Source organism: Colossoma macropomum, unplaced genomic scaffold (genome assembly GCF_904425465.1).
Source record: "Colossoma macropomum unplaced genomic scaffold, Colossoma_macropomum, whole genome shotgun sequence".
Classification (NCBI taxonomy): Eukaryota; Metazoa; Chordata; class Actinopteri; order Characiformes; family Serrasalmidae; genus Colossoma; species Colossoma macropomum.
This window is the reverse complement of record NW_023494801.1, coordinates 35,435,558-35,457,828: the sequence shown is the minus strand read 5'-3', so window position 1 is coordinate 35,457,828 and position 22,271 is coordinate 35,435,558. Positions and strand designations below refer to the sequence as shown.

Here is a 22,271-nt window from a genome sequence, read left to right as displayed (position 1 = left end):
TTAATAATTTAAAATTGTTTTTTAATTTAATTCAAGCAAAAAACTGACGTTGCAGGAAACGAGGCTTTTCTAAGGAGTTTCCAGGAGCTCCACACAACGGACTAAAACACCTTACTATCACCTTCTGACAGAGTTCGTTTGAGAAATTTTTAATCGGCTTCGCTTTGTTGAATTTGAAAGCTGGTTTTTATGTCATAACACAAAAAGAAAAACACCATTATGGTTTCGTCATTGATGATAGAGGTTTGTTTTAATTTTATCAGCCCACTTCAGTTTTGTTCCTACGATCAGGCAAAAACAAACACCTGATCAGTAATGTGATGCTTTTATTGCATTTGTAATATTTTGCTTTTCTTTTTTAATGGCAAAAATGTAAAAAGCATGCTTACAAACTTCATCTTGAGGACAGCTGATTTTTATTTGCTGCCAAGTCTTTATTTGAGATGCCAAAATATGCATAAAAATACAAAACCCAGCTACCGATGAAGGACATTGACTTTCAATCTAAAACGTCCTGGTTAAGCTGTCAAGAAATACAGGCGACAGTCGAATGTCATCATCTGACGTTGTGGACATGGGACACCAGACACAGTTGAGATTTTGCTGAATTTTATTATCTCCAAAAACAAAACATTTCCTTTTTCAGCTGGCAATTTTAAATTAATCATGACGTGATGTAAAATAAAAACTTGAGTAGAGGAAATATTCACAGTGCAATAAACATCTCGGAAGCAGATCATTATGTGCCCCCCATGCTAGAATAGCACTACATCCAGTTGCGAGAGTAACAGTGTCATCATATCGCCATAATTATTTAATGATATGTTTCCTTTCGACTCTACGTACACGAGGGAGATGAGGTACGGGGGCACAAAGTCTCCCGCAGTCACATTCATCTTCACATCTCTAAAGTGCCTCCTCTACAAAACCACAACGCAATGAGAGGTGAAAATCTGATCAACACAAAAGAAATTAACAGAAGAGATGAATGCATCAAAAACACATAGCAAAATTTCAAAATATTAGCCTTCATCATTACAGGCATCATTACTCCTCCCAGTGTGGAGATTAGCACGGTTAAATCAAACGACCTGAAGGAAAATGAACTACAGAAGTGAGTCAGTGTGAACAGTAGGCTTTGCAGTTCGCTGAAATGCAGTTTATTAGCTGTACCATCAAGGATCATAAAACAAGCTGAGATCAAGTCCCGTGGTCTTAAACAGGCTCTCTCTCCTTCGGCTCATCTTTCGTCCTCTCGTCCTTCTCCTTGTCCTTTTCGTCCTTCTCCTTGTCCTTACTCTTTTTGGATTTCTTTTTCTTATGCTTGTGTTTCTGTCCTTTAGGCTCCGACTCAGACTCGTTGCTGGCGTGCTTCTTATGTTTTTTGTGTTTTTTGTGCTTTTTGTGCTTCTTTTTCTCTTTCTTGTCCTTTTTGTCCTTTTTCCTCTTCTTGCTGTCCTGGCTGCCGGGAGAGCTGGGGGAGCTGCTGTGGCCGTGGCTTCCAGAGGGGCTGGCGCTGTGGCTGGGGGCGGGGCTTGCGCTGCTGTCCCTCCCATGCTCCCTAAGCTCAGCCTTGCTCTCGGGATCGGAAGCCTCGCTGTCGCTTTCGCTGTAATCGGGGACGAACGCCGCTTCGTCCGTTTCTCGCGCAAGGTCCGAGGAAAGCCGCATGGATCGTATTGAGGGAGGCTTGACTTTGGGATGCTCTCGTTCCACATGAGCTCCGACTCGCTCTGCCTCGGTCCTGGGTTCTGGAGAAGCAGTCCTATGTGCAGCTTTGTGTCCTGGGTGTTCCTTATCCTTTGCGGATCGTCCATCAATATGCCTCACATTCTGTGCTTGCCTATCTGCCCTGTGATCCTCTGGGGCAGTTCTTCTGGATTCTGTAACAATGTGAGTCTGAGACGTTGATCTTTTTTCTGTAGAAGGGCTGTTTTCAGTCTTTTTGGTCTCCTGGGAAACCGCAGGAGCTCTTTTGGCCACTTCTGTGTGGACGTCACGTTCTTTATTACCCCTGGAAAGTGGCGGAGGAGACGATTCTTTCCTCCTGAGGGGTTCCCTTGGTTTCCCGTCTCTCTGCCGGGAATCCGAATGGTCTCTTGCGCTAGTCCTGTGATCCGGCTTCCTTTCAGGGACGCTTGTATTATGTTCCCTTCCTGATGGCTTCCTGGAAGATGGTGCAGACCTATCAGCAGGTCTGTCCCTGGAGGACTGGGAGGAAGAACTCCTCTCGCTGCCGTGGTCGCTACCTCTATCCAAATTTACCGTGCCAGCTTTCCTCTTGTCTGAAGACTCGCGATCTGAGGCACTACGGTCTCGTTCTCTTCCTCTCTCGCGCTCCCTCTCGCTTTCTTTCTCCCTGTCTGTCTCCATATCACTCAACGACGGATCCTTGGCAGGTTTCGTCTCAGTATGAGTGTCTTTAGAGGCATGGGCAGTTTTCTCAGACTCCCTGTCGGTGAGTTTTGAAGCAGCATTCTCCCCAGCAGGAGCAGCGCTAGCAGCAGAAAGGCCAGCATTCGCAGAAGTAGTCGCTGCCTTGGAATCGTCCTCCTCAGATTCATAGTCTTCCTTCTCCCACTTAGAGCGGGGCACTTGGATCATAACGATCTCATCCTCAGCAGGTGTGGAGCTGTCGTTGGTGTATTCCTCCAGGGTCTTCACCACAGTCTTCTTCAGGTCTGCCTTCTCCTCCTGATGCCTCTTGATGGGACTACCGCCAGTGGAGCTAGTGCTGTCAAACACAACAAACATAAGATCAAGAAAACGATCTCACACAAACTTCACAAAACCACTATTTAGCATGAGTCACTATACTGTCACGAAAACTTGAAGCAATCAGAATCACTAAAACACGTCAAAGGAAGAAATCAAATTTACAATTTTCCCGTATCCCCTACCCTGCAATTTAAACCCCCCGGAGCTATTAGGCTAATGTAGCTAACAATTAATGGAACCTCACAAATTTGCACTGTGCCAAGAGCATGTTTAAATTATTTTGCTGCATTAGCCTTACACAATGATGGATACCAAACATATGTTGGCTGAGCAACATTTGGGATAAGAGAAAAATTGTAAATTGATCATCAAACCTTGTAAAAATCATAAATGCGACCACTGGAAATGATGCTATTCCACATCTGACCCCCTCTTTTCTTACCTGGTGTAGTCGACTAACATGGATCCTGATCCGTCCGTGGCGTGCACCCGCCGTCGGATCTTGGCCTTAGACTTTTGGTCCAGCCTATTTTTCCCTGAGCCAGGCCCAGAGTCGTCAGCAGAAAGTCTCTCAGTACTGATCCTCTTCCCAATCTCACGGTTGAGCTTGATCTTTCTCACAGGCTCAGGCTTTATGTCCATCAGAGCAGGGATGGCTGGTTTCTCCCTCTCCACCGGCTTCTCACTCTCCACCTTGGGTTTGGGCTTGGGAGACCCTTTGGCCATCTCTGTGACTTCAACCCTCGGAGACTTATTCGAAGGGAGCTCTGGGTCTTTCACAAGTGGCTTTTCATCTTTTCGTTTCCGTTTTTCCACCACCTTTACCTCACCTGTTTTGACAACTGCTTTCTCCTCAGTTTTGACAGGCTTCTCTAATTTGGGCTTCCCATCTTTAGCGAGAGGTTTCTCAGGCTTCGCAGAGTCTTTGACAGGTTCCTTCTTGACTTTAGGCTCGTCTTTGATGGGCTTCTGCTCTTGGTGGTGTTTGATTGGTCTAGACTGCATCAGCTTGCGAGGAAGCATGAGTTTGTCAGAGGAATGCGGCTTGCTAGCATCAGCCTTCTGAGCCGGTTCTTCCTTGATTCTCTTAATAGCCGGTTCAGTGGATGCTGCCTTCTCTCGGGTTGCATCTGCCTCCTTTTCTCTGGCAGGCTTAGACGTCTTTACGGAGGTTTCCTTCTTTGGCGCGCCACTCTCGGCCTTGCGTTTGACTTTTTCTGTTTTGCTTTTGGTCTTCTCCTTTTTCTCCTTGTCCGAGGTACTCTTGTAGGGCACTGCAGTGCTGTCCATTGGCTCATCTCTGACTGGGGTGGCATCGTCACGAGTTGAGTTCATCAGCATTCCAGAGTCCCCCTTCCTCTCGTCTTTTTTGGATTCATCCATGGAGTCAGAGTGGCTGAAGAGATCGCCCTCCTCCCCTTTTCTCTTCTTCCTGTGTTTCTTGTGCTTCAGACCCTTGGAGTCCACAGCGGTGCTTGTGCTTGGCTCCCGGTCTTTGGTGGGTTTTAGGGATTCTTTGCTCAAGCCTCTCCCTGCTCCCGCATTGTTGACATGGAGGTGGCCGTACTTTTCAGCACACTTCTCTTGGTAAGTCATAGGACGGCCTCTCGGAGGGATGCTGTGTCCTTGGCCATGCGGCGGATAGTCATCACGTCGTCCTCTGGCGTAGGGAGAGTTATCTCTGGGTCTGGGTGGAGCATAACGATCAGGGGAGTAAGGATCTCTGCCTGGCCCGCGACCTCTGATCTGACTGCCCTGTGGGGCATCGTAGTTTTTGAAATACTTCTCGTACCACTCTCTGTACTCTCGCTCCCACTCAAGGTACCTTTCCCGCTCGTATGGGTCGCTCTGGTCAACTGCTCTGCCATAGTAAGCCTTGGCATCATAAGGTGGAATCTCTCGGTACCTGCCTGGGTACTTGCGGTCAACTTCCAACTGAGAGCCAGGCAGAAGCTTCTTGCCTGGACTGTGGCCCCTGTAGTGTGGTGATCTGGAGCGAGAGCGATAAATGCCACTCATTCCTCCGTCTCGTCCTCTATATGAAGGAGAGCGGGTGCGAGAGCGATGGTAAGGAGGTGTACGGGATCGGGACCGGTAACTTCGGCTTCTGCCACGGCCCCTACGGGAGTATGGAGAGCGTGAATAGGAGCGAGAACGAGAACGGGATCGAGAGCGTGACCTGGAACGCGAGCGGCTCAGAGAGCGAGAGTAGGAGCGTGGGGATCTGGAGCGAGAGCGTGATCTGGAGTAGGAGTAGGAAGAACCACTGTACGATGAACCACGGTATGGAGATTTTGACCTGCAGGGGGACGAGAAGAAGAGATCACTTCAGTTCTTCCAAGCCTTACTTCTTCGAATTGCACTAAAATGTAGGAGTGGTTCCAAACCTTGGTCCTAGAGTACCCCTGCCCTACAAATTGTTTTAGACATTAGCTGTGGTCTAACATCTGCCCTACATTCTATTTCCAGAAAAGAAACAGACTCCCACACTTTCTAATGGTGGCATCCTAGACGTTCCGCAGGGCACTCTGATTGTCAAAAGGGTTGAGTGAAGCTTCTATAACATCATCGTCTGAATCTGACTTGAGGAAGGGTCTATGGTCTACAAAACTAGACTTCAGACAAAGGCATGCCTCAAGACAAATTCAGATTTTCGATTTTCCCGATAGCCACAATCTTTCAACAACTGAGCTGCAAGATAAAGAAAACTCTAATCCAGCTACTCAGCTAATTAATAAATCCTTAATGAGTTGAAGTGTGCAGGTCAAGGCTGCTTCAGGACCAGGATTTAGGAAAAACTGAACTGTCGGAAACGGTGGTTAGAAAAAACAAACCTGGAATAGGATCGTCTTCTCTCCTTCTGGATCTTTCTGTACTCCAGAAGCTCTTTTGCAAAGTCATTGGTAAACTCCTCAAGCTTAGACTTCTCCCTGGTAACGAATCGACAGTGGGGACTATTTATTGAAAACAGGAAGGAGATAAAACTTCACAGTTAAAACATGGCAGGTTAAATCGATTTTCTTCGCATCTGTACAAGCAGACGGAAGACAAACTATTACTTTTATGACGTACCCCCCCCACAGGGTGTCAAACCAGGTTCCTTCCAGGCCACAGCTCTACAGACATTAGCGATGTCCCCTCTTATAGTTTCCTGAACTTGATTAATAAAGGGCTTGCTAATTAGCTGATTATTAAAACGGCAGAATGCTGAAGTCTGTAATGCTGTGGCACGTCAGGACTGACATTCAAAACCACTATTCACACTGTACACCGTAACATCAACAAAATCACTGTAGCAACTTTATTAATCCAGAAGGAACTGCAGAATCAGAGCAGCACAAATGAAACAGTACAACTCAATTATGTAGATTAGGAAAAACTATGAGAATGACAAGATTTACAAGATGCTTGTAAGAATAGTACAACATACTTCATAGCTTAGAACCTCCCCAAACCTTGAAACAAAAACAGTCAACAGTGGATGAAAGTCTACTCACTCTTCCTTCAGTCTCCGCTGCTGTCTGTAGAACTCCTCCTTGGATAAGAAGGGTGCAGGGTTCATGGAAGGCATGGGGTTGGGCATTGGCGGCTGAGTGCCTGGCGGTACCCATGGAGTCGGAACGTTAGCCGGTGCTGGAGGATATCCCGGAGGAGGAACGGTATACGGGGGCGCAGGCTGCTGGCCAGGGGGATACTGCATCGGGTACTGCTGGGCAACGACGCCGGGGGGCTGGGGCATGGTGTGCTGCGGAGGGGGGAACAGAGGAGGAACATATACCGGAGGAGCCACAGGAGGAGGAGGCTGAACCTGGAGGAGCCTGCTGCCTCAGGGGCCGCTCACTGGGGGCCCGGCTGCGGCTCGAGGACCTAGAGGGTGAAAAACAAAGGGCATTTCAGGCAAAACTGTTAACTGAAGTTAGAAGTGATTATTTAGAATAGAATAAATTTAAAATAAATCTGACAAGCGATACTGTCTTTACTCTTACAAGTAGCTGTTGGTTGGTTAGATGACTTTCCACCCCACTACTTACATTTTAAAGAAGTAAACTACTTTATGAGGATGCATACTGCTCAATACCCTAGCCCCAAGCCTATACATAATAGGTTCTACACTGCCCTCTGGTGGACTGCAGAATTCAGTCACATGGTTCTTACATTTGAAAGTCTGTCTTGTTAGTGAGCAGGCTGCAGGGTTATCAAGAAGCCTAATTTACTGTTCCATGTATAAACGTTTGTGACGTTTCAAACTCATCCCCAGTGAAAAACAGATCGCAAAGCACCACTTTTAAGAAAGAGAAAACTGCAAGGGAAACGAAAACAACACTTACGGATCCCATGTAGGCCGGGGTCCAGATGGTCTTGGCCCGCTAGGTCTTGGTTGTGCTAAAAAGGACATAAAATAAATGTTTATGCTACAAATGATTAACAACCACAGGTTTATATACGCTTGTCCCAAAGGGGGAAAAAGGAAATCTTGCAATGTATCACCTGGTCTGGGAAGTGGGTGAGGCAGAGAGTGTGGTTGTCCAATCACTGGAACATGGTAGCCCTGTACAACACAAATAAGCACAATGACCAAGTTGAGTCATGTAAACATACAATCATCAGCACTTTCTTAAAGAGCAAGTTAATTATCAGCAGATATGAGCTTGCAGACAAATTGGTATTGGTGTTTATAAAGGCAGAAAAATCTTTACGTTACGTATTTCTGAATAAAAACAAAAAGAATATGGGCAGAAATATTGGCTTTTTAAATCCTCAAATATTGAGATTGGTCTTAAAACCCCTGTATTGCTCGAACTCTAGTAAGGGCACTCCATACCTTTGGAATAACTGGGGTTGGCAGTGGAGTCTCTGATGAAACAGTAGTCGTCGGTGGCTGAACCTCAGGCTCTCTATAAAGGAAAAACATACATTTTTATCACAAAACAGGCATTAAAATCATTCACAAATAAAGCCAAACTGGGAACATTTCACAAAGCAGGATTTCCTAGTTAAGTTGGAGAGCTTTTCTCAAATGTAGTCAATCAGCCACGACATGTTTAGTGTCTGTTTTGTTTGAGCACTAGAGCTATGAGGCTAATGTAGCTGTCATATAATGAGAGCTTATACCCCAACAATCAGCATCAAACTAGACTCTGGACGTATTTGGCCAAATCCTGCTTTGTGAAGTACCCCCATAGCAAAATTACACCATTTGTATAACTAAACAAAATGCACTGAATGAAGTAACTGAAAAAGGCTGGTTACTTGGTTATAACAGGGTCTTCCTGCTTGCTGGTTTCCTGCGGGGGGGACTGAGCCGGGCTGCTGCCGCCAGCTGCAGAAGAACCGCCACCAGTAGGGGGCGTGCTGGGGGCCTGTTGAGTGACCACGGGGCTCAGGGCAGCAGGGGGCGTGTTTGCCGCTGCGGGACGAGGAACGTTGGCCAGCAGCGGGTCCTGCTGGCGGGAGTTGGGGGGTCTGAGGGTTTGGACAGGACGCTGCACGCGCAGCTGGGTTTGGGCCGCAGGAGGGGTGGCCTGAGCAGAAGCAGCAGCAGCAGCAGCAGCAGCTTTACGGATTCTCTTTGTGTAACCCGTCTCGTTCCTGAAGTTGTTCACGGCCTAGGATTTGGAACAGGACGTTTACAAAAATAACTTGGAAATACACACACGCATCTTCTTCCAGTGTTAAAATGCAAACTCTAATCTGATCCTCTTAATAAGATACATAAATAAAATAAATAAATACAACAATTATAAACAATTTACATGATTGAAATGCAATTCTGTGAATAACATTACATAAACATTTAAAAGCACCATCAACAAATACTCAATTCTTGTATTACTGGATTCAAATCAACTGCTGCTAAATATTAATCAAAAAAGCTCAGATTATATGAAATTGGAGGCACGCTGCAGTAAAAGCGCGGATCTTACTTGGCGTAAGAATTTATTGGCAATCAAAGCATCAGGAGAAACTTCAGACTGGTTACAGGTGGGGCACACATGCTCCTCCGACTCCAGCAAACTCGTCCGAATACCTGCAGTGACGAGAGAAATAGTCATATACGTACAGAACATAAAGAGTTTTACAACACTACAGCGCAACAATAGAAAAAGATAATCCAATGCCTGTTTGATCTCCACCTCCATTTTTCCCTTCTCAACACACATCAGATTTAACAGAAATAAAAAGTTATTAAAATCATATAAAGTTAAATGAATTTCCAATAGTTCTGCAGCATTGAAAAGCCGTTCTAGTCTATCGTTGAAGCCGCAGGAAACAGAGTAAAATATTAAAAACGGCTGTATGACACTAAAGTTAAATGTTCTATTAAACATTCACCAAAGCTTGAGTAAAAAACGTAAGATGATAAAACACGGCTTAAAAACGCTGATCAGACCTATCTGAGAGCTGTGTGGGCGTGGCTAATGAGCAGCTTGATTGACAGCTCTGTCTAGCAGTCCTAGCTCTGCTCCACCCCTCATAAAGAACTAACCAGTATCCAGCTTGTGACGCTAACTGGATGAGCAAAAGTCACGAACAGACGGACGAAGCAAAACGTGATACAACAGACGAGTGAACAACGTTCGTGTTGATAAACGAGTGAACGGGTGACTGGCAGCTAGACAGGTGGGCTAGTTTGCTAGCTTTTGGTTATGCTGGGTTAGCTTTAGCTCGCTAAGCTTCTCTGACTCAAATGGTTCTGTGTGGGCGGAGCCAGAGACGCAGCCTTGTGATTGGTCAGGGGAATGCTTATGGAAGCGTTACCCAAGATTAGGACTGCCCAGTTTACATGGACAGGAGAGAAATGTGGTGAAATATATTGTCATTTATTGGTCAGTGGAAATTATTTAAAGAGTGAACTTAGTACCTGAAGAACCAGATCAACCTGATTAGAAAGGTTCTCTGGGTCTTCAAGCTTGATCTAAGTCTGCCTCAAACAATTTACAAATAATACAATATCAACATCTGTCCGTCATTCATAACCGACTGCTTTTATACTCACACTCGTCACAGTAGCTGTTCCCGCAGCAGGGGATGACCACAGCGTCGGTCATCAGGTCCTTACAGATCAGACAGAGCAGCTCATCGGGCACAGGATCCTCATCCTCGGAAGAAGAGGACTGCTCCTGAGGAAGAAACGGAGGCTTCTCCTTCTTCCCAATCGCATACGCTTCCCTGTTACAGGAAAACCATCAATCAGCAATCAATACAGTGACGACAGCGTGCTTTAACTCCAGCACTGGGGCCGATCTACACGGCTGCTTTCCAGCCTCTCTATCACTAAGAATTAAGCAGGACGTTTGTGTTACTGTGCCTTTAAGACTGATGTAGTTAAATGAGCTCTGTTCTGATTGGCTGCCCTGAGAGGCAGACATTCGCAAACATTTTCATGGCTGTGACATCACAAACATGTAATCTTTAGAACGCCTATAGCAGTATGAAAGAAGCGGACGGCGGTTCTTACGCGTCGATGGTGGGAATAGCGTATGTTCCAGTGTTGGTCAACATGACCCCCTTCATAGACGGATCGTCCACCTCCATCATGAAACTCCGAGGAATTCCGGTGCTCTTCCTGATGCGCTGAGTACTCTCAAAACTTTTGTCCTGCTAGCACACCAATGAAGCAGAGGATTAGATTACTCACAGTAATAAAGAGAATTTAAAAATAAAACAAACATCAAAACAATAATTAAATAAAAATGTAAAAATTATAAAACATTTTTAAAAAAGATAATTACTCTCAAAATGAATTAAGCACAGAATTAAAATCACAATTTAATTAAAAAAATGTAAATAAACTACATAAAGGAAATCACAAAGTAATTATATGATAACTTATTGAATTTACTTGATTACATGTCTCATAATAAACTGAAATTAAATGAAAAATTAAATAAATTAAATAGAATAATAAAGAAAAAAAATCTAAAATCTATAAAATAATTTTTAAAAGAATAAATAAAAATAATTAAGAAATGGATAAAATCAGTAACGTAAGTAGTAATGAAAACCCAATTACCCCATTGGTTGGGCAGTTTCTAATGTAGTGTCCATTTTTCCCACAGCGGAAGCAAGTGTAGTTTGGAGGGGGGGGTCCAACCAGCTTCTTAGTGTAGCTGAAGGAAAAACAAACTCAAATTAGACCCAGAACAGCAGCCAATCTCCGTCGTCTTCAGTGCCTCAGAATGCAGATACTTACTGAATCGGGTCGTATTCATGATTGGACTGAGACATCATTGCTTTAATTTTGTCTTCCTCTGACGCGTTCGCTTCGGCGAGATTGGCCGTCTGTTCAACAGGGCAATAACGGTTTTAAACACAGGTTAAACACAGGACGTCTAACTGGAGCCCAGAGGATGCACTGGTCCTTCAGAGCTGTAAAGAGACGCTGTCCGCCCGCATCGCTGTCCGAATCTCCTCCAAAACCGCGGGGAGCGGGTGGTCAGGGAGTACCGCAAGCCTTCCGTTAGCGTTAGCATTAGCGTACGTGATCGTTAGCACCGCTAACTGTTAGGCCCTGCTCAACCGGTGGAACACACTTGTGCATCTTGCGCAAATTTTACACGCAATTTATGAAATTTACCAAGTTTAAGCATGAAGTACAGAAAGAAAAGTGCACACTGACAAAAAAAAGCAAAATTAGCACTAGGATTTCATCAGAAACACAGTCAGAAATAAAAAGAAAAAAATAAGCACACATTCTTACAAGCAAAACGTATCACAGTGCTCATTTCCACAGAGCTGCTCAGGGTCTAAGAGATCCGCAAGTGCTTATGTTTTTTTATTAACACCATTAAAATATCCTTCAGTCATTAATTCTTACATAAACAGTTCACTACAGTCACTTTATTCACCCATTTTCATTAGTTTACCTCGCTAAATTAGTAAACAAGCGTTCACCTGGGAATTAGCAACACCATTCAATAACAAATACTCTTAGTGAGAGAAAGTAGATATATAGATATATATCATTTTAAACAAGCAGACAGAACACAAAAACGGTGCATTATGATCGGTGCTTTCGTAAAGTCCATTGGAAAAAGAGAAAATCTTCAGCACAGCCGGGAAACCAGTCCACAAAAACAGAATCAAACGAGAAAGAATCTTCAGTGATGATGGGTAAACAACGAAAAAATCCACAACAAGAGGTGCTTCATTCTTCAATACGTTTCGGAAACAGTGGGGTTAAGAGGCTTTAGGGTACTCCCCCCCACACTGAGGCAGAAAGCGCCTTCTTTACAGCTCCAGGCATGCTCACAGCTCACACACGGTCATATTCACAACAATAACACAATAATAACACAGTAATTATCAGCAATGAAAACTGTTAGTCAACACTTCAATCACCAGAGGTGTAGTCTGTAATACTCCGGCCTATATAAGCACGCAAAGGGGAAGTCCACTGATTATCCTGCATAATTAACTGGTTAAGATGTAAATCAGAGCGGTTCAGAGTTCAGAGTGGTTTGGTGTGAAACGCTCTGTTCTAGATAAACTTACCGAGTCAGAGCTGTTCACAGTGGTGGTGATAGGAACCAGACGTCCACCTCTAAAAGCTCCCTCACAGAAAGTTCCTACATGAAATGGTTATGAATTCACTGCCTGATGACTGAGACACTGTTTTATGATAGTTTGGAGAACTTAAACTCCATTCATGGTGGAGGGATACATGCAGGGCGCTGTGAGGCAAAATAGTCCCCAAACAAAACTTATTATTCCAGATTTTCCACTATTTTCCATCATCTACATTCCATATACACTCAGAAGACTCGTGTAGGTTCACTGGTGGTTCTGGATAGTAAATAAAATGTCTATATGTGTGTTGTAGTCATGGCGACCCCTGGTTCCTATCACCACCACTGTAAAGACATCTGAACCATTTCACACCAAACCGCTCTGAATCTCTGATTACATCTTTACATTTACATTAAACACACAATTATGCAGAGAATTAAAAAAATGGTGAAATTCCCCTTTAGGAACACCATATTTTCCAAAAACAGCTATAATAATAACAACTACACACTTAAAATGATGGTTCTTCAAGGTAAAGAAAATGGTTCTATATAGAACCACGAACATTCCAAAGAACGCTTTAATCATGCAAAGTGTTCTTTGCATTGTGAAATGGTTCTTCAGACTGATGTAGAATGTGCTGTAGATGGTTCTAATATAGCACCTTTGTAAAAAAGGGATCTATACAGCCCAAATAGGGTTCTTCTGTTGCAACAAGCCTGACATCGTAAACACAAGAACCCTTTTTGGGGCTATATAGATCCCTTTTCACAAAAGGTGCTATATAGAACCATCTACAGCACATTCTGCATCAATCTGAGGAACGCTTTCACAATGCAAAGAACCCTTTAATCATAGAAAGGGTTCATGGGATGTTCATGGCTCTACATAGAACCATTTACTAAAGAACCATCATTTTTAGACGTGTAGGTAAGATGAGGCTAGTCTTGCTAAGTACACCCACTACTTCAGACCACAGTGGTTCTCAAACTGCTCCACATTTTTGCTCAATTCCGACTCTGAGGCCGTTTCCATAGCCCTGAGGAACGGTGTGAGAACCACAGGACTAGACTACACTACTGGTTATCACAAGAATAACACATTTCAATGGGTCACAACAGTACCAGATAACTGATGATTGCTGATAAGTATTCATTAATTAACAATCTGATTATCCATTGATACAGAAGAATTAAGTAATTACATCAATTCTATTGAAACATACATAAACATTACACAGTGTAGAAAACGAGAGTTTGTAGCACATTTTGCACGTACAGAACCCGATTCGAGGAGGAAGCGCCAAACCATCGGACTGTCATGCACAAGTCATCTACATGAGCCATGGTTCATCAGATCCAAACACAAAATACAAAGTACAGATACAGTCATACATGATGGAGGAGGAGTGCTGAACTGGACATATACCTTTGATAGCTGGGCCAGAGAAATGGATGGAGAATCATCAATCTGTTCGCAAAAAGAATTGGACAAGAGGGTTTATTGCAATGGCATTCAACATAATGACACCCAACTGGCTGAGAAAACATTTACACAACATATTTTTAATATTTAAAACAATTTCTCAAGACAGGTTCTGACACAGGTTTGCCAGTCTGTCCTCAGAAGTCAGACTTCACCTTAAAATGACCGAAACAAACGTATAAGTGACTCAACTCAGCAGGTTTACTGAAAACTCTGTCAAAATCTTTTGGGGTTTGTCACCTTGAGAAACAGTCGTGTCCTAAGCTGGACTTAAAAAAATTCCTCGATTTTGGTGCCGTTAGCATGGTAGCTAACTCACCATAGAGTAAAAAAACAAGACCGTTACAGTTCATAGTTACAGCGAGAGAAACTGCCCACATTTACAACGTCAGTGTTTTAATCTTCAGCCCTAAATCTGAGAGGATTGGAGGATTTCCTTAGAACTGTAGCGTAAAATCTCAGAACACGTCTGACTGGTGGTAACATAGCAGTTAGCAGGCTGGCTAACTCACCTGTTACAAACAGTAAACACAAAAGTTTGGATTCTCAGTGCTGTTATACGACACAACGCCGTCTCAGCGGTCAACGTATCGCTCGACGATGTGTCTCAGAAGTCGAACTCAAAGTTTTGCCGACAAAATTAACTCGCTCTGGAAGTCTGACACACAAAAATCACTGTTCGTGGAGGCGAACAGCATTAAAATGGATGCAATTTTGCAGGTGAGCGAAAACACGCTGACGCAGAAGTAACGCAAAGTTGTGTTCAGTCTCAACATGAATGGAGGTTGTCCAGCAGAAAAAGCCACCTGAAAATTTCAGTAAATTTTAACCCTGCAAACTCAAAAACTGTAAGCAGGAGCAAACAGAAAAGGTGGCGGGGAGGCTTCGGGGTCTTCTTTCTAGATAAACGCAGAAAATACCCAAAACAAACAAAGGACTAACTTCTCAGTCAATATGATAGCTCGCTAGTTATCGTTAGCCATTTCTGCTCAGAGACGTTATCGAGGAGAAAGTCCGCTGTCCTCAAAACAAACGACAAGATCCTTGTTTTTGGAGAAAATCTCAGAATCCCGGAACCAAACCTTCGGAGAAGTGAACACACAAGGCCTCGTAAATCGTGTTAAGACATTTTAAACGCAGGGATTTTATTGAGAAAGCTTGTGGTCAGCATTTTACAACAGTACCGAGTTGGATTACTCACGACCCACATTAAAAAGCACTTCTGCAAAAATGAGAGATGGGGAAGGAGTCTGTGGCGCCAAAAAGTGGCGAAACATTGGCTTTACAAACTGGAATACAGCCCAGAATGAGCCTTTCAATGAAGGCAAAAACGCATATGCTCCACAAAAATGGGTCTATTAGCATCTTCGACAGCATCTGTTCCTTCACCTAAGGGTAATTACCTCACATTAAATTTTCTTTCATTCAAACTACAACAATTAATGCAAGCGGAGAGATAAATCAGTTCAGCTTGACAAAAAAGATTAACAAAAGAATAAAAAGCAGAAAGTTATTTGTTAAAAGCAACACTTTAACAATGAGTTAACAGTGTCATCATACACAGCATGACCATATGGACAATTAATCAATTCACAATTAATCACTATTCGGTGTGACAAGCACAGTTCATTCCAAAAAACAAATAAAATCAAATAGTATCATTTCAGAAAAATAAGAAGTTATAATACTACACATGTTTATGAACAAAACTTATGTATCATAAAATATATGTAAAAAATATATGAATATATGTACCACATACTCATAATTGTTAACCCAAATTAACCATATAGTTAATTAGAATAACCATAAATCTACACAGATTAGTTTCTTTAATCACATGTTCAAAAAACAAATATGCTACTTCACCATCCCCCAGAAAAAAAACAGGGACACAGGCTGAATAAATTCAGAACCCATGACAATAAAAACAAACCAAAAAAAAACAAAACAAAAAAAACCCATTATAAAAACACAAAATGAACAAAATGTGTTTATACACTATAAATGTGTATTAATATGTATTAACCATCAATTAATCGGTAACATCCACTGGACACAGTGATTAAACTGCTAAAGGACATTTAAGAAAAACCCCCTGCCTCAATATCTCTCATTTTGCATGTCACCCAAGACGGGCTGGATATCGGAGAGTTGCATAAAACAGGGTGTTAAGCATCTGCTAAATAGCATGCATGCAAATAATAATGACTTAAATACTTATAACCACGTTATTACAAACTAGGAAGTATGAGGTGGAATTTGGGATAACATTATGGGAAATAAAACACTAGGAAATACTTTAACTTAATGTTTTTATCCTCAACACTAAAACTAAGAATGATCTCAAAGAATGGGATATTTTCAATTTAAACAAGAGAAAAGTCCACATATCTACTTAAAAAGACATGTAAGGTGAAAAAGGGAAAAGCCCTGGACTACCTTCATTAATGACACAGCCACCGTTTTCGTTAACTGATTGATTATAGTCATCGATAAGCAGCGTGACATTTCTTTCAAATTTCAGAAATTCAAGTCTATAAGCATCAGAATAAGATGCTGCAGTCATAATTATCTGTACTGGGTTAGTATGTAAATACTAGTCACTTTATACTGAAACAGCTGCACTAACACTAATATTCTGTACCAGTTTTTGAAGAACTGTAGAAAAATACTTCAATTTTTTTTTTTTTTATAAATAATACAATCTTCAAACTTTTTTTTTAAACTCTTTCAACACATTAGCCACATTACCAATAGCACATTATTAATAACAGCTAGTTAACTAGTTAATCTAGCTGCACTAGTGCTGGACAATTATAATCAATACTTTATCATTATTATATACAATATGCTTCTTTAACATTGGTACTTTAAAATAAATATTAAAGGATATGAAGTGTTGAACAGAAATCACTGCATTTATGTTTTTGATAACATTTCTTTAAAATGTAGCACTACTGTTTTTTTTCCTCTGTTCCAACTGATCAGATATCTGATCATGTACCATGAAAAAGTTCTTGAAGTATCGTGATTTTTTTGCCGTATTGCCCAGCTCTACCTACAACCTCTGGCTAACAGAGCAAAACTGGAACACTAGTTAATGTTAGCAACGGAAATAAATGAAAGCAGTTTTAAACAGTCTGAACATCAAACTTAGAGAGCGTTAACAGGTCGGCTAACGCTCGCTAAAGAAATTACAGCGGTTTTAACAGCTGCAGCGTTGGACAACTTGTTAACTAAAGAAGGTTCTACGGATGACCCACCACCAATGTGAAACGCTGTCGGTTTGCGGCTTATAAAAGGCGCCTGTTAGCGCTCTCAATCATTTTTCCTATATTTCCTTTGGGATCAATAAAGTATCTATCTCTCTATCTATCTATCTATGTATCTAGCACCATGAACACTCAAAGAACCATCTGCATGCTTAAAGCGTATACAAGCTTGACGTAACAACAGCAGAACCCTTTTGGGTACTATACAGAACCATCAACACCACATTGTGAAGAACCCTTTCATGATGCAAAAAACCCTTTGATCTTGCAAAGAGTTCTATGAGTGTCCACAGTTATTAAAGAACCCCTTTATTCACTAAAACAAACCCTTAAAAGAACCATCTTTAAAAATACACAACACGTTCCCCATCAATCTGAAGAACAATCTCACAATGCAAAGCATGAAATGGTTCTATATAGACCGTATGGTTCTAAATAGAAGTCGTGGTCTGTACTAAAGAACCCTTGAAAATGTAGCTGAAGAGAATAGCAATTTAAGCAATTATAACCCTAACTAGCTAACTTAATCAGTATTAACATTAGCTAATGAAATATGGCTTAAATCTACTCTGAACCTAACATGTTGGTGGCAAAAGACAAGCAAATAATTTCTAAAACAAGCCAAAAAAATCTAAATAAAATACCAGATTATATCTTTGTAGCATCTCTGCTGTAACTTCATAGTTGTTGCTCTTGTATAAAAATGGAAATTAATAAGTTATACAGGTAATTAAGCGTTAAAAGGTGAATCTTCTTCTAATTTGCTGCTCAGAAAGCAGTAGGTGTTGATTTTTGCTTCAACTCTACACACACAGACATTAACAGGCGCGCACACACACACACACACACACACACACACACACACACAGCCCTGTTATTCATTCTACCAAATTCTGTACATACGGACAGTCAGACACTGAAGCTGTGCAGTATAGGGTGTTAAAAAATAAATAGCATCTTTTTTATTCAGAAAACAAAGACAGCTTTTACAGACGTACCAGTTTATAGACAAACAGATTGAACACTGATCATGTTCAACTCTCACTATAGAAGATCAATATGATCATACAGTACATGAACATGTACAACTCTTAGGCCTTGTTACGTTGTTCTTTTCAGTATGAAATACAGTGCAGAGGCATGCACGTAGCGCTGCGTACACAGGTATAGTTTTGTGCAGAAATGCAAACTTAACACAATTTCAACACATCACACATTGTAACGTCAGGACGACACTGAGGAGGAAGGAATGGACGTGTGCTTCGTTTCACAGAGGGAGAAAATGCTGAAGGGTGAAAAAGTGAGTGAGTGAATGTGGCAAAAGAAATGAGGTGGTGCTACATACTGCTTTTGAAGGTCCACCTGAGGGTTCGGATCGATCGCTGCAAAACAAAAACAGAGAGAAGCAGCGGTTACCCTTCACCGCATCATACACCAGACTAGGGGTGGGCAATATCACAATGTTTTATCGTCATCACAATGAACTATTTTACTGTTATCATAGTGCTTATTTATACACACACACTGTTTTGTGTGTATATATATATACATACACACACACACACAAAAACACAGGGGGCTGGTTTCCCGCTCGCTCCCACACACAGCACTGAAAATGAGTCCCGCACTGCAAGATACTGTGGTGGGTCCAGTGGGAATCCACTGTAGTGCAGACTTCTATATAAACTAAGCATAATTAGGCTTGTTTAATTGTATTTAGTGCAGTGCAGTTTGTGAAACACCGAATTTAAATCACTGTAGTTACAGGATTATTTCTTAATTCTTAAATGTGGATTTGTCTGTTCCAACTTATTAAATCTAAAAAAAAAATCTAAATATTGCGATGCATACTGTGTATTGTTAAAACGTCTTAAAGTATCGTGATATTTTTGCCTTGTCGCTCAGCTCTACACTAAACCATACTATATGTTCATCATACTATATGTAAAAAGCTGTGGGTGTTTCTAAATTATGTAAAAATGTAAAAAAAAATAATAATAAAAATATATAATACATAAAAAATATATATATAATAAAAATATAATATCAAAAATTACTCAGCCAAAATAGGGAAATACGACTGGGCACTGTGACCATATTTATTGTCATTGTGACAAATTCCATCACAATATGCTTTTCTGAGTAATCATGGATATCGTCAGTACTTCTGGAACACTAAACAGCTGCACAATTCATTACGAAGAGCACCATTAAGCCTGTTTAACTGGATTTAGTGCAGCACAGAGTGTAAAGCATTACATAAAAATCTACACTCATTTATTAAGTATTTGTTGTAGTTTTTTTTTAAATGTGGTGCTTTTTTTGTGACAATGTATTGTTAAAATTTGAGGGATGTACATTACACTTTCACCATATTGCCCTTCTGTATTCTAAACCCTAACAAATATTTATTCCTGCTTTGTACATATTAATCATCAAAATAGAACAAACCTGGCTAAACAATGTAAAAATAAACCCCACACTATAAGGACTTCGCACTTATCCGCCTTTTGAGGCCAGTTTCCCCAGTCATGGATCAAGCCTAGTCTTAGACTAAAATGAATTCCCAATAGTGATTCATCTCTGACACTGCAAGCCTTGATACACTTCTTATTTTCTCCCCATTATGAAACACAGAGCAAAGGCATAACTGTGTACACAGTTATAGTTTTGTAAGGAAATTAAGTCCAAGATTAGACTTAATCCATGTCTGGGTATAAAGGTAATTTTCTAAATTTGTATTATTGTTTCCTCCAGATGTCATTTGAGGCCAAAGAAGACTAAACAGGACATGAAGCAGAAGGAAACTTACATGACAAAAGTTTTGCTGGCTGCTTTAACTCCACCGATTGGGATCCGTCTGATGATGACAGAGGAATTTTTGGGGATGAGCGCCCCATCATCAGTGTATTCTGAAAGGAAGAGGAAAAAGCATTTAACACAGAGTAATCTCACACTGTCTAACCCGGGAGGGGGGGTCAAACTCTAAACCACAAAATGGCCATGTTAAGATACCAGAGAACGCCTACATTTTTATTTCAGTCAAAAATAACATTTCGGTACGACCCGAACTGGCCACTGTTTATTTAAAATATACGAAGGAAAGCTGGAAGTATTACACGAATACTTTAGATACTGAAACACAGTGTGCAAAAACACAGCACAGGAGCTGACCTTTACATTGTGTGGAAAACCCATGATGAAATCGCTTGCGCACATTATGCTGCAGTGCATGCTGGGGATTGTAGTGCGGCGCATTGTGCTACTATTAGCTGGATAAGACTGTGACTTGGGTTTGACATAAGAGGTCGAACTTGAACACAGCTTTACTCACAGTAAAATCACCACAGTCTCAAAATTCACATTAAAAATTAAAAATTGATGTAAAAAATCTACACGTATCTTTACTGACCGCTACCACACTAATCTCAATTAGATTATTTATTACTATTCGCCACTGTTAATACAGACGGAACCAATCGACAGCAGTACTTTAGAAAATAAGCCAAAAATCTCGAACAATAAATCAGTTTTTTCAGTGTTTATTGGTGAATTAACACACAGTGAAGTGGAGGCTTCAGAGCCAACAGCCTCCAATATGTTCAGTTTCCTGGTCAGGGATTAGGCCTACGTTCACATCAGCAACCTGAAGTGGCGCAAACTGGATTTTGTGAGACCAATCCGCTGTTTCCTCTTATTTCACAACGCAGATTCGCCGACAATCAATCATGTCTGAGTTACCATTTAAAATCCAACATAGACCATTAACACCCCTATATGGACCATATAATCTCCATTATAGACCCATATATGAGCACTTTAAACCCTGTTCCGGACCCCTTTAAACCCGATATGCGCTGTTTAAACTTTGTCACGGACCACTTAAACCCTGACACGAGCCCTTTAAACCCCAAACCGGACCATTTAAAGCAAGGTATGCGGAGTTTAAACGCTGATATGAACACCTTAACCCAATTTGGACCCTTTAAACCCCAAAATGGACAGTTTAAACCTAAATGAGTCGTTTAAACTCCAAAACGAGTAGCTTAAACCCTGATATGAACCCCTCAAACCCCGACATGAGCCCTTTAAACCCCAAAATGGACCGTTTAAACACAGATAGGAGCCCATTAAACCCCGCCACAGGCGGTTTGTGAATTAAGGCCACTCACCCTCTTTAGTCTGGGCGTTGGTGATCTGCAGGTCGCAGTCTGCGGCCTTCAGCTTCTCTCGGCCCATGATCTGCCTCTTTAGCTCACTCAGCGTGATGTGTAGCCCGTCGAACGTCACCGTGTCGTAGTTCAGTTTGGAGGAAAACTTATAGTGAACACAAGACATTTTTACACAAAATTTCCCCCAAAATGCTCACAGAAGAAACCAACACAAACCCAAAACCCCCACAAGTTTACAGAATCGCAGCTGTTCGCTGCGGAAACCAGACCGACTCAGCAGTTTGTCTGAGCCGGGCCTCAGGCCATGGCAGCCGAGCGGAGCTCAGCACTACCAGTCCCCGGAGGGATCCGGCCGAACTAGGCCCGAGTTAGAACTCCAAAATCGCCACAATGAGTCCAAACGAATCGACAAACAAGGCGGCTCGGTTTTCGGAGAGTCCTTGTCCGCTAAACCCCCCTCAGAGTCCAGCTACGAGTCCCCAGCCCGCTCGGGGCTGCGCGGAGTCCAGTTTCGGTAGAAATCTCAGACCCAGTCCCTGTGGGTGAGTCCCGAAGCTGTGAGCGGCACCACGCCGCCCTGGAGCTCCCTCGGTCCGTGAAAAAGGGGCGCGAAACCCCACCGGAGCCTCTGGAGCTCACGGCCTAAAAACAAAGGCCTCCGACCAGCAACACAAAGGAGCCAAACACCACAAGAACGACGGCACAGACGATCCCTGAGCTCAGTATTACCTCAGTGCGATAATAAAGAAACGAATATTAATTAAATTTTTGAACAAAACAAAGAAAAATACTTCAGAATAAACAGTTTAGACCGCGCAGAGACGCTGAAGCTAACGGTGCTAACGGGCCCTGTCGACGACACGGGGTCTCCGCACGAAAACGCACGGGCGGCGTGGTTGCGTCACAATGCACGTCACACGGGCCGAGTAACGAGTCCGATTCCGCATTGTGAGCTTTTGTCTCCGTCACTATGAGCCGCGCTGTGACGGAGCTGCGATAGTAACAGCAGAATAATTCAGAACCATGTTTACAGATCTGGGCGAAGTGCACAAACCATGGAATCACGAGTTAAAGTAGAGACACCCAAGGTAAAATATTACTCCAGTAAAAG

The 22,271-nt window shown here is 42.1% G+C and overlaps 1 protein-coding gene across 1 annotated transcript; it reads right to left on the bottom strand.

Moving 5' to 3' along the window:
* Window positions 1–592: 592 nt before the first annotated feature.
* Window positions 593–22,056, bottom strand: rbbp6 (retinoblastoma binding protein 6). The gene is given in 18 exon segments (XM_036590451.1): window positions 593–2,734; window positions 3,161–5,017; window positions 5,553–5,672; window positions 6,216–6,526; window positions 6,528–6,585; window positions 7,047–7,101; window positions 7,207–7,267; window positions 7,541–7,613; window positions 7,969–8,324; window positions 8,643–8,746; window positions 9,716–9,888; window positions 10,178–10,317; window positions 10,733–10,829; window positions 10,913–11,001; window positions 13,657–13,698; window positions 18,334–18,370; window positions 19,801–19,900; window positions 21,161–22,056. Coding segments are annotated over 18 exon segments (5,358 nt in total). The 5' UTR covers window positions 21,327–22,056; the 3' UTR covers window positions 593–1,215.
* Window positions 22,057–22,271: the final 215 nt, after the last annotated feature.